Source organism: Lagopus leucura, unplaced genomic scaffold, assembly GCF_019238085.1.
Source record: "Lagopus leucura isolate 7727_CA_CO unplaced genomic scaffold, USGS_WTPT01 Super-Scaffold_797, whole genome shotgun sequence".
Taxonomy (NCBI): domain Eukaryota; kingdom Metazoa; phylum Chordata; class Aves; order Galliformes; family Phasianidae; genus Lagopus; species Lagopus leucura.
In genome coordinates, this window is record NW_024962259.1 from 1,783,480 (window position 1) to 1,795,888 (window position 12,409).

The following is a 12,409-nucleotide window of genomic DNA, read 5'->3' on the forward strand; positions in this document are numbered from 1 at the left end:
TCCTGCTTATACTCTTGTTAAAATGTAAAGCAACAAATTTCCTGGCAGCCTCTGCAAAGCGGTGGAATAGAGCTATCATTAGGAGAAGGTGATGAACATAATGGGAGTTCTTAGCAGTGGCAGTAAGCAAAGCGAAGCTATTAACATCTTTCCATAACAAGTAACGACTGAAAGGTTACTTCTCAGCTTTATTACTAAAAATGTTGTGGTATTTTAAGCAGGTAATATTTTGTTTTCACTTGCCTGTGATTTTCCTTATTATGAACTCTCGAGCTACGTATCGCTTATTGAAATTAAAACTTCGACGTTACTAAAATGTGCCCTATTGGCTGAATTGGAAAAATGAAAGTTTAGATGTGGGATTTTATGTATGATTCCTGCTAACGAGGGATCTAAGCCCAGTGTTGTTCATTTGCCATTGAATTTATCATTCACCAAGACTTGCTTATCCCTTTTTTTTATGTCAAAGTATGTGCTTTTCATTTGAATATTCTCAAAACATGAGACAGTCATACTTTTGAGCTGCTTACTAAATAACTGAGCTCTGTGGAGAAGGGTAACACACAGCATGTACAAATAGGAAATCCAGGAGAAGGAATGGAGACTTTTGGTGGTGAGGTGTGAGCGCCGAGCCATTAGCAGAGGGTTGAACAGGGTTAGAAAGTTAGAAAGTTCTTCTATATGAAGCTTTAATTAGTGATTGTGTTTGGAGTGTAGTTTGAAGCCCAGTAGGTCGAATGTTGTGTGGCTTGCCTGTGTTGACAGCTGAGTTGGAGTTTTCATTGTGATGTGATTGGCAGAGTTTTTGTGGAAGCCAGAGGCTGCCGTTCAGAGCCATAGGATGGGATGGCAGCAGTGAGTGACAGTGTTTCTCCTACATGTCCTAACACTTATTACATATCAGTATTAAAAACAATGACAACACTGCCTCTGTTCCTGAGTAAAGGCAGAGCTGGGCTCGCCAGCCTAAGATCTCAGCTGGTAAGGAAACGTCAGTAGTGCAGCTCAGTTCCAGAGGTATTTTTCCATTCCTTTGCGAAGATGATCTTGTATTTTTACCAAATAGATGATCACTGCTCACAGAAGAAATTATTTAACATTTTTATTTTCTGAAGGATGTAACAGGATCAGTTTTCTTCATGCGATTTGTTCCTGCAAACACAAATCAGGCTATTGTCTTCAAGAGTGGAAAGTTTGGAACCAAAAGTATAATTTGGAAGTGAAACTTTTTTCAGCTGCAAGTAATATTAATAGTAATTGCCACTTAGTGGTCTTTCATTTGGTGGAAACAAACTATCAAAATGATAATTGTAGGATTCATTGGGATATAGATTGATTAACGAAGTAGACAAGCAAGTGGGCAGTGAGCATGGAGCCAGAACTGTGGCTCTTATGAAGTCGGCTTAGATGAAACCAGGGGAGCAAAGCCCATTTTGCAGCATTTGTCCAAAGAATAAACATATGCTATGTCAGAAATAGAACAGTTGGAAACGATTGCTGCATGGGCCACTGCTGAGAAATAGCTGAAGAAAAATGCGAGGGTGATTAGACTTCTTTCGAGCCAGCCGACGGCCTGAAGGTTGCACAGGAGGCTGGGATGGCACTGTGGTGGCACAAGGGGTTGTACACTGCAGTGACACCAAATGCACCTGATAGCATCTTTCCCACTTCTCTTCATTGGGTGAAAGAACTCCATGCACGTTATGAAGGGGAAGGAAAAGTGAGATTCCACATGAAATCAGATGTCTTGAAAAACTGTGAGACTGTAGCTTGGTTTCCAGTGAAGGTGGAAATGCACTGCTTGCAATTCTAAGTCTAAAAACAGTCTGAAGTGCTCAGGTAACACAGTGTATTATCTGCAAAGAAATTGTGTATTACTTCGGACTTTTCATTATAACCTTCTGACTCATTGCAAAACCACCTGATAGTGCAGTGTTTGCATCAGGATGTTCCAAATCTCAACTCTAGATTTTTCAGTTCTGCTGAAATGTGGACTGATGATGACGTACCAGAACCAAGATTAAAACAAAAAGAGAACCTCTGTGAGGGTGAAAAGCTGCAGTGCCTGTTAGTGAAACAAAGCTTGCTCAAGCAAATTGTTCATATGTGCTTTTGGGGATGTGTGTGACCTCTGCTGTGTGACAGCCTATAGGCTCTGTCACATTATATGATTAGATTAGAATAAGCTTTCCTTATATGAAGGAAGTTCTTTCAGATCATTCATAAATTTCTAAATGGGAATTATTCTGTAAGCAGAAGCTAATTTTCTTTTCCCGTTATCTCCTGCCACTCTGTGATATGAGAACACTTTGTTCTCCACGAGAGTCTTCACTTAGAGCTTTGGTTTCTCACAGACATCTTTAACTAGCAAAGACACTGGGTTTTCTTAGACATCTTCATCAAAGCATGCAGGAAAACAGATCCCATGCCCAGGGCTGGCTTTCCTTCCAGTTTAACGTACCTCATTTATGGCTGCTGTTCTTGCCTGAACACAGAATGAGTTCCAGCTACAACATGGTTGGGTTCAGGAAAAGCGACTTCATAGTGTCATTCATTCCTCACTAAACTTTCACACCATGGGATGTCTTAATCATTAAAAAATTGTCTTTTGATTTTTAAATGTGTTTATTTCCTCAGTAATTGCATAGTTTACTTGACATCTGCCTTTCTTGTGTGTCTGTGTCTAGCATTAGGCTCTACTTTCTTTGAATGACTTACAGGTGAGATGTTTGCCTCCAAGTGTTATCTTATTTCCTGCATAACTACATTTGTATCAACAAGAGGAAATTAAACTCATGCCTCTGTAACTGTTGTTTTCCATTTTCTTACCAGTTTGCTGTTTTGTGGTTCATAAGAGATGCCATGAGTTCGTTACCTTCTCTTGTCCTGGAGCTGACAAGGGACCTGACACTGATGTAAGTACATTGCCATTTGATACGCTGTTCTTCTAAGTATTCTTATGTTGTGGCATTCAACTGTGAGAAGATATTACAAACAACATCAATAGGTTCTAAAGGTTGATGTTTATAGTCCTCATTCTGAAGTGAATATTGAAGATTTATGGACTTTAGAGAGCTGGTTTTTTTTTAAAAGAAAGTTAACAATGGATGAATGTATGAGCAATATCAATATTCCTCAGAACGTGACAACAGAATGTGAGGTGTTGACCCAAGCATGAAGCATGAAGTCAGCATTTTATTTTTGTTTGCTTTGTTTTGTATGCATTTGATACTAACAAAGCCCATGAAAGGCTGAGGGTTTTTCTGAGCTTGTTTGTGTACCCAACATATCTCAAGGTATAACTTCAGAGTTGACTCTGCTCCTCGTCCTCTGTACACACAAGGATCTGCAGCTCTAAGTACGTGCCATGGATGAGACGGATGATGATCCAACCTAATCTTGAGCCAGCAGGCTTATCTGAAATAGGTTATCTGAAACTTATATTATTATATTCATGCTTGAGCTGGTCAGGACACCCGCCAAGATGCACCCGTTCCATCTTGCCCTGTCAATACATGCATCTACAAGCAGCATTTTTGGTCAACAATCAAACTTTCAGCACATCTGCCTATATGGTGAGACGTATCTACAAGAATTTTGTGTCACCCCAGTGAAATAATAAACTGTTCACATAAAAATAACATTTATTTGGGATTTCTAAATTCCACTTTACAGTGAAGTAATTTAACATCTGCTTATGGGAACAATGCATTCCAAGTGTTCTTTGTCTAAATGGCTCTGTTTTGTCTCTTGTAACGTATTCATGCTCTAGATTGTAGGCTATTATCTCCTCTGATGAAACACACCAGAAGACTTTTCTTACTAAGTTTTAATGAGCTTCTCATGAATGGTTTTAATATGCTAGACATGAAATCAGTGAATAATGAGCAGAAGCTGCAAGGGGTTTTGGAAAGTTTTCTTATTTTTTAGCTGAAGTTCAGGGCTTAAGTACAGTAGCTGAAGTTTCAGTCTGAAACTGAAAGGTATTTTAAAGACAGTTTGTTTGTTAAACATTTCACATAATGCAAATTTAGGCACATAAGACATGCTTATCATTGTGGCAGCAGGCTGAGGTTGCTGGCAGAAACACTGCTGCCCTCAACACCCACTTCTTCTCTTTGTAACCTTCCCCTGCCCTCTTTCCACTCTCTGAGATCCTGACCCGCTCATCAATTTGCTGGTGTAACCCAGAGATATTGCCTCCTTCAAAAGCAGATGCGTGCACTAACTTCACAGCAGCATGACGCATTGGAGCAATGGGTCAGGCTGGCAGTTAAGCTTGGACGATTTCTGTGGGCCATTTTTTATCTGTTGTTGCTCAGCTCTCAGCATTTATTATATTCAGTTTACATAGTTAGAGGAATAGCTTCAGTCCTGAATCCTTCATACGTGGTAGATGAGCGAGAAGCAGTGAAGCACTCCATGTTTGCACTACAGACTGTTTCTTTCATGCAAGTGAAAGATGCTGCTTGTTTAACTGTTCTACCCTTAATGACAGGTCCACAAAGCACATCCTAAACTTTGGAGTATGATGTCACAAAATAGATATGCTAAATTGAAGCGTTGAAAATAAATGGTGAAATGTTGAAGTGATTACCACAGGATCTTTGTTTAGGAGTTCCAAATGCATATATATTTTTAAGACATCATGTATTTCTTCATAGCTTCTATTGTTACTACTTTGGCAATAGTGGAAGAAGCTCAACAATGCTCTAAATATCACTGCTAAAAATATCTTCCTATATTTTGCTCAGGTGAGGAAATTTCCACTTTTTTGCAGTAAGACATCTCTTTGGAAATGTGCGGGGTTTTTTTCTTAAGCTTTCTCAAGTGATAGACATTTATTATGAGTTTTTGTGTCACAAAACTCTGTGTGATGTTCCCAGTAAGAGCAGCAAGGAGCCAGCAGGTCAGGATCAAAGGACAGTGTGGGCTGCTAACGAACTGCTTGGAATATGCTCTGCACTTCCGAGGGAGAATTATTCTGCTTCCAGTAACGGTTATAAACTGTCTTGCACGGCACTGCTCACATAAATCAAGCAATTCTCACAAACGCTTCACTGGAATAATTATCAGTACCATTTATTTCACTTGATAAAGAGAACCTCAAGTCTGGCAGCCACAGAGACACCTCTCAACCAGGGGCTGCAGAATGTCAATGTATGGAACATTTCCCACTGTGATACAAAAGTGCTTTTTGCAGCCGAAGGAGGCAGTGCTTGCAGGTGTGTTTCCACACATCCCGCTGAGCTCCGGGTATCTAGGACACGATGTAAGCATTTATTTATAGGTTTGTCTCGAGGCGAGGTAGTATGGCACTTACACTGCATGCCTCGGGGGATGGTGAGGGCTTCTGAGCAGCAAAGTTCATTAGTCACTTAGGGAGACTCCAAAGAGGGGAAACCCTTAGTTTTTCTAGTCATCTTTCTGGCTTCCATGGGAGGGTTTTTGTGATTGAAGGACGAGATCTGAGCAGATCTTGAAAATAATGGGTTTTTTTGAATGAGAGAATTAGAACACTTCCATAATAAATCACGTGCAAAGCCATTTCCAATTGCAGAGGAACTGTGAGCGGTTCTGTGGCTGCTGCAGTGCCCTGCGAGGAGAGGAAGCTCCTCACTCTCAGTCATTTCCCTAAACGGATCGAACAGCTGCAGCAAAACTTAGTTTAATATCAGGCAATTCAGAAAACAAAAAGGGTTTTCACACCTTCGCCGACCTTTTCTTATTTCCTAGCCCTTCTTAAGCTCCATGTAGCTGCGTGTTTTGTAGTTAACTTTGACTGTGTGGCTGTATAGAAGTCCTGTGACCAGCATCACGCTGAAATAGTGGTGTACAAATATTGTCTCCGTGTGTAACATTATTATTTGCTGCAGTGCTCCACTGCTGTAACAGAGAAAATAAGTTATTATTATTTATCTATTATTTTTTATTATTTTTTATTATCACTTTTGAATGCCTTAGCAAAGAGGTATGCAGGAGATAGGGAAGCCTAAAATCATCCTCTTTTTCTGCTTTATTCAGGTTGAAACATGGGGTTGCAGGATCTGGTTTTGTGCCAAAAAGAAATATTACTGGTGAATAAAGTGGTCACCTCGATGGCTGCTGCTGGAATGATGGTGTCTGGGGAACAAAACTGCCTTTCAGTTGAAACAACAAGAATTCAGGCAATCCAAAATCGTTGTGTTTCTGTAGTACACTGACTGTTTAAAATATTATTTAAATAGATTCAACCCCACTCCCTGGAGGTGTTGAAGAGCAGGTTGGATGGAGCCCTGGGCAGCCTGGTCTAGTACCAGATCTGGAGGTTGGTGGCCCTGGATCCTTGGGATCCCTTCCAACACAAGCCATTCTATGATTCTGTGATTTTATGATCAACTTTTTAAACGAGCCTTTAAAACAACGTGGATTGCACAGGAACTCAGACATCACAGTCTCTGCATGGGCACTGCTCTCCTTTCAGACTTGGAAGGTTTATAACCTAAATAAATAAATAAATAGAAATTGAAAAGTTAAAAAAAAAAGGGGGGGTGGGAGGTAAACAACTGTGTGGTCAAGGGAGATTAAATCTGACTTTCCTACTCAGAATTGCAGTGAATTCTTAATATTTAAGCACTCAGAATAGAATGAATTGATAAGATTTTGATTACACAAAATGAAACAGCAAAGCCATCCCATTTCATTTGCCAGGGTGTCTGACCTTGTGTCTGCTGAAGGTGACATATATGGGAAAGATGGTAAAGTGGATAAGCCTCTTGATATTGAAATGATTTGTGAGATTTATTGTATTAAGCACATTTGGGAAAAAAAAAGAAAAAAAAAAGCATTCTAAATTTGCACTGAGGTTGCATGGGATGCTGCAGTAGCTGAATATGTTCCATAGTGGCTTGGACAATTCAATGAAATGAGAAAAATAATTATTGAGAAGGGAAAGAAGCAGTGAGAGCTGATGGTGAAGGTGCCAGCAAGGAGAACAGGAGCCAGGCTCCTGCTGGGGCACGGTGTGGGTGCTGGCCAGCAGTGCGCACCGGCATGGAGGTGACGAGTGCTGTGGAAGGATAAGTTGCAAGGGATTGTTCTGATTTTGGTGAGATGCATTGTATAGAACTGTGCAGCTGTACTGGAGAGGGATTTAGAAAGGAATGGAAATGCTAAGGGTCTTTGACTGCTTTCCATGACTGTTAAGTTCTAAGCAGGGATCATATGGGCTGGAGTTTGGCACTGGGCTTGGAACAGTGCTCTTGGACCTTCTGGTTGGCTTTGCTGGCTTTATATATGCCTTTATATCTGCAGGAAGCATGCAGGTCTGATTCATGCTAGCAGGCAGGTTTCAGAATATTTCCAGGGTTGGGTTTGGGGTTTCTTTGGAAATATTTTCAGATTTCAGAGTGAAAGAAGATGGTTGCTTTACCAGTCTTTACTGGGAATTCAAAACAGAACAAAATAGAATGACAACAAAAAAGCAGCTGGAAGCTCAGCATTAAGACTTACCCAAGAACCCAGTTCAAAAGGGATTTTAATCAGAAAGCTCTGCAGCCCTTCTCCCAGGGATAATGAAAAGTGCTTTGCCTTTAACCATTCGGATGTTGGACATCGTGAGGGACACAAGCAGCAAACACACATCACTGGTTAATATTATAGACAACAAGATTTTTGTTCTCACTGATCTGAGTTTTGGGTGATAGGCAATCCTATACCAGAAATATTTTCTTGGTAATTAAAATAAAAATCTGCTCACTTTATCCCAGAAGATACACAAAGGCAGGCGAGTCTGGCAAACAGCAAAGTTTCCTGCCTGCCAGAATAGCAAAAATATACTCCTAAAGGCAAGCTCTTGTTAATGATGAGACTCTGAAGCAGGTCTGATGCAATAAATTCTTAAATCTTTCATTGTACACTTGAAAAAAAGGAAATATAGAAACTCCTTTAAAATCATTTAAAATACCAACTTAGTATGTTTTTGCTTTTTTGTTGTTGTTGTTATTAGAATTACTAATCAGAATAACTTTGTTTACAGCAGATACGGTAGATATTCTTTTTATAAAGCAATTACAGTGCAAGCATAACTTTTGTCAAAATGGAATTCTGTATTTATTCCTATTCCCTTTTCCTACAAAGCCAGTCCGAGGGACAAAAAAATCAACATTACACTCAATGCAGCAAGTAGTTTAAAATGTTTTGGTCCAAAAAGAATACTTCTATTACAAGACCAAACGCTTGGTTTCTTGTGAGTGCTCTGAATTCTGAATCTCTGCAGAGTACTGGAAGTACTTCATAGAGAAATAAGTGTGCCATGAGGGTATTACTTATGGTTTTGACCTGAAAGACATAGAAATTAACTATAGGGAAGACTTGCCTATCAAAAAGGTAATTTTTAATCATTTAATGATGATTTTGACATGCAGGTATTTGAATACACTGACTGAAATTTTAGTTCAAGCAGGACCAGCCCTGAGGTAAGACTTTGAATAGCTGAGAGAGAAATTCAAAAGAGAAACATCTGAAGAAAGACACTGTGTGCATTGTGTGAATAGCCTGCATGTGCTCAGCCTGCACTGGGGCTGCACCTTGGGTGGGTTCACAACCCTTGCCTACTTACAAACCCTTCCTTCTGCTCTGCCAACATAGCCCTTGGGTTGACTTTCTCAAAAGAGAAAAGAGCTCTTGAAAAGAACAGCGCAAATCTTTTGCTTCCTTTTCGTGGAGGGTGACCTCCCTCCTGTGCCAGCTGAGCCCCATTCACTGGGGCTTCCATCCCAACCCATCCGTTCTCAGAGCTCATGCCTGAGGCCCTGCACAGGTGCAGTCAGTATAACACAGATGATCCTCAGAAGAGTTAATAACCAAGGAGAGTACTGCTGAGAGATGGGAAATTTGTATAAATGACGGACCTAAAAATATCAGCAATTTTCATAAGAAGTAAGCATCTGAGAACAATTATTAGGCAGTGATATTATAGAAGGAGAACTCTCAGCAAAGTTATTCCCAGTAGTAAAAAAAACTCGTTGATAGGGCTGCAGTTTTAATGGCAGTAAGGTCAACTGATGAAGCAATCTGCTGGGCACTGATGTACAATCAGAACTTCTAATTCCCAACGCTGAAGCTGACATTATTCCAACAGCCCGTATTGTTACAGTTGTCGGGTTAAGTTTAATATAGTTATTTCTTTGTCATCTTACAGCCACCATTTCCAAAAGTTTGTTGTGTCAATCTTTAAGCTGTGCGTAAATAGAACGATGTGATATTGGGATGCAGAGGGGGAAGAAAGCTTAGGACTTACTGATCGTTTTTTCTCGCATGAGAAGGCATGTAAAATGTAACCCAGGCATCTCTATTGGGTTCCACCTCCACAATCATGTGTTAGAAAGTAGTCTGATTATGGCATCCTGAATTTATCAGCTGGAGGGATGGCACACGGGCACAGAGCACGGAGATTTTGCAGAATGCAAAACACTTTTAGCAATGTCTGTTTGTGAGGTGGCAGTTCTTGCACCAAAATTAGATGAAATCTTAATTTGGACTAAAACGAGTGGGCTACTTTTGTAAAGCTCTGTAGGTCCCATATGCCACAAATAATTCTGGGATGTGTCACCAGGGAGCATACCTATCTTTGTAAATTGTTGGTAGCTGTTTCCTTGGGCTGCTGGCAGAAATGTGCTTCTAATTACTGAGTTAACTGACAGGGGCTTTGTTTCTGAGTATAAATCAAACCCTGGGTTGGGGGAACAAGAAGCACTTGTAGGAGAAAGCAGGTTATTTCATCCTTGAGCTTTGCCCGTGGAGCAGAGGGAAGAGAAGAGGGGAAGGACGAAAGGAGCTGGGGATGGACCTGCCTAGCAGGAGGGGATCCTGCTGGCCGAGCTCTGTGTGTTGGTCTGGCCCTGGCAGAGCCTTTTGGGGGCTTCACATAAACACATTCCATTTGGTTATTGGGCTTTTGTCATCTGGTTTGCTTCCTCTTCATTTCAGCTGTCCATTACCAAGGTAACATCCAAGCAGTTCACAGACTTTCTTTAGGTTTTGGAAGAGATCAGAATGCAGTGAAACAGGCGGTGATAGCGGGGAACACGTGTTCCATGGAATTGCTGTTGGGAAATACTTTCTCATGTTTATAAGTGGTCAGATTTCTGTAACCCAGCGGGAGTTGATGCCAGCAGGGTTTAGGCCGACAGCATGTTACCTGCACTGAAGGACGTCATCCTTCCCCTTCCACTGAAGCTGTTCTGCCAATCACAGTCCCTTCCATAATTTGATTTCAGCTATTCCCTTGCAGATAAACATTGGTGTGACCCATGTGATTAATGAAACTTAATCCTTAGAGCACAGGCTGAGCTCACAAAGTAAAGGCAAAAGCGTGTAATACGTTCTGCTAATGAGAACTTAATAGGTACAAGGGTCAGAGACTGAGTTTTTCTTTCCTCTTTTTGTCCCCACGTGGAGGGTACTTGCTGAACTGAGGCATGAAAGAAATTTCTCTGTGTTGGGAAAACCGTTGTAATCTGTAACAAAGCTACTTTCAGGTCTGTTTCTATGGCAACTGTAGCATCAGACCAGCAAAGAATGGATCAGAAAGTAGATAAAAGCCTCTATAAAAATAGTTATAAAAAGCGTATGCAAAGCTTTGGCTACTTTTGTTTCTGCTTCTCAAGAAAAAAAAGCAATAACCCCACAAAACCTGGAATTTATTGAAATCTGGTTATTGTGGTCAGTACCAGAGGATGAACAGAATGATGGCAATCTGAACCCCACAGTCCTAGCACACAACTGGAAGACCTGGCTGTTTGCCTTATTAATAGCTGTATTAAATCCTTCCTTAGTTCAAATCCAATTTTATTTTCCAAGGTCTGTATTAGTACCTACGGATTGACCTACTTAGGATCAATGAGTCATGTTCTATTGTTTGGTCTGGAGGCCCAGAATCCCATTCCTCACCACGTGTTAATGGCATTGCTTTTCAAAAACATTAAAAAAGGTTTTCACTTTACTTAATTAAAATAAGAATTTTAATAAGCAGGGACTGTAGGTAGTAGTCTTCAGAGTTTGTTCATGTTACCATGTTGACTTTGTTCTCAGTCTTGAGCTTAAATGAAGTCAGTAGTAAAGTACAATTTTCAGTACTTCTTCATGACAAAAGAGCACTTCTACACATATGAATGCTAATTAATACAAAAGAGGAAATAAGAATTAACCAAGAAAAGGTGGAAACGTTGAATATGGAAGGTTTGAAGTTGGGGAAGTATTGAGGGTAAGCAGCAGCGAGTCAGCAGCTCTGGTTTGGTTTGGGCAAACGGAAAGTGATAATGGGCTGCGTGTCTCTGGCTGCCACTGCTGACAAGCTGGGATCCCCGAGGGCTCTGCCCTCTAAAAGAAATCACTTTAATGGAAGAAACAGTAGAAATTCAAACAGTCCTGTAACTGTTAGGAGATATGTATGATCCCTCAGTTTTAACATCTGTCACTTGTGTCTTCGTGCGCCAAGAGCATGATTGGACCATTCATGAAGACAAAAAGAGCTGTGCAATCAGCAGACTTTGTTCAGTATTCTCACACAGAGGGGTTTTGCAATAAATAATATGAAAGACTTCAGTCGAACGCAAATGGCGTTATATTTAATGCGCCCAATTTAGAAACATGCTGCTCAGAGGTAAAATTAAGCAAAACAGAAATACACACTTTTTTTTTTTTTAATTTGCTGGAAGGACGTTATGCAATAGAAAGGGCAGAAAATGTTCTATCCTACCATTCCATACTAATCCTTTGCTCTGATGTGAGAAGGTACAGCTGTTTACTGATCTTACCAGCTCAAATCAAATCAGAGTGTTTCCCAGTGCTTTGTGTTTTGCTGTAATGAAGCCTTTAGGTCAAATGAGGAGAATGGTGCTGCACCAGGACTTAGACCTAAACGGGCACCGGATCTACGAGTTACTCTGTACACCTAAATGCAGTCACTATAATGACATAATAGCCCAAAAGTAGCTGCTGTAATCAAAGTTTATTTTCTAAAATGAATGAGAGAAAAGTGCTTTTTTTCCCTTGTTAGCGTTGAACAGCACTTTGTTTTGATCTCTCTGCTCCTGCCAGAGCGCAGCCCATTCCCTCAGGTTCATTACCGCGTGTGTTGCCAATACTGTTGGGATCTCTCCAAGACTTTGGGTCATTTGTCATTGCAATAAAAGACCAACGCATCTTAATCGATACAGGCTTCCAAAAATTAAACATTTCCTTCAGCAGAGGTTCAAAATGACCACATTTAAAAATAAAGTACTGCTTTAATACATGGATTATTGGTCTTCTCAGAATATCACAGATGAGGAAACCTCTGACGGTATTTTCTGAACGAAAACCTCTTGGCAAAATCTTCCCTATTCTAAAGAGGACGTGAAATTCCTCATGCACGCAGATGGGGTGT

At 40.5% G+C, this 12,409-nt stretch overlaps 1 protein-coding gene across 1 annotated transcript in view; it reads left to right on the top strand.

Moving 5' to 3' along the window:
• Positions 1-12,409, top strand: part of PRKCA (protein kinase C alpha) — a 115,821-nt gene that overhangs the window by 42,838 nt on the left and 60,574 nt on the right. Inside the window, exon 3 of the mRNA XM_042865015.1 lies at positions 2,833-2,915. Coding sequence (XP_042720949.1) covers positions 2,833-2,915 — 83 coding nt within the window. The remainder of the gene's footprint in view (positions 1-2,832; positions 2,916-12,409) is intronic.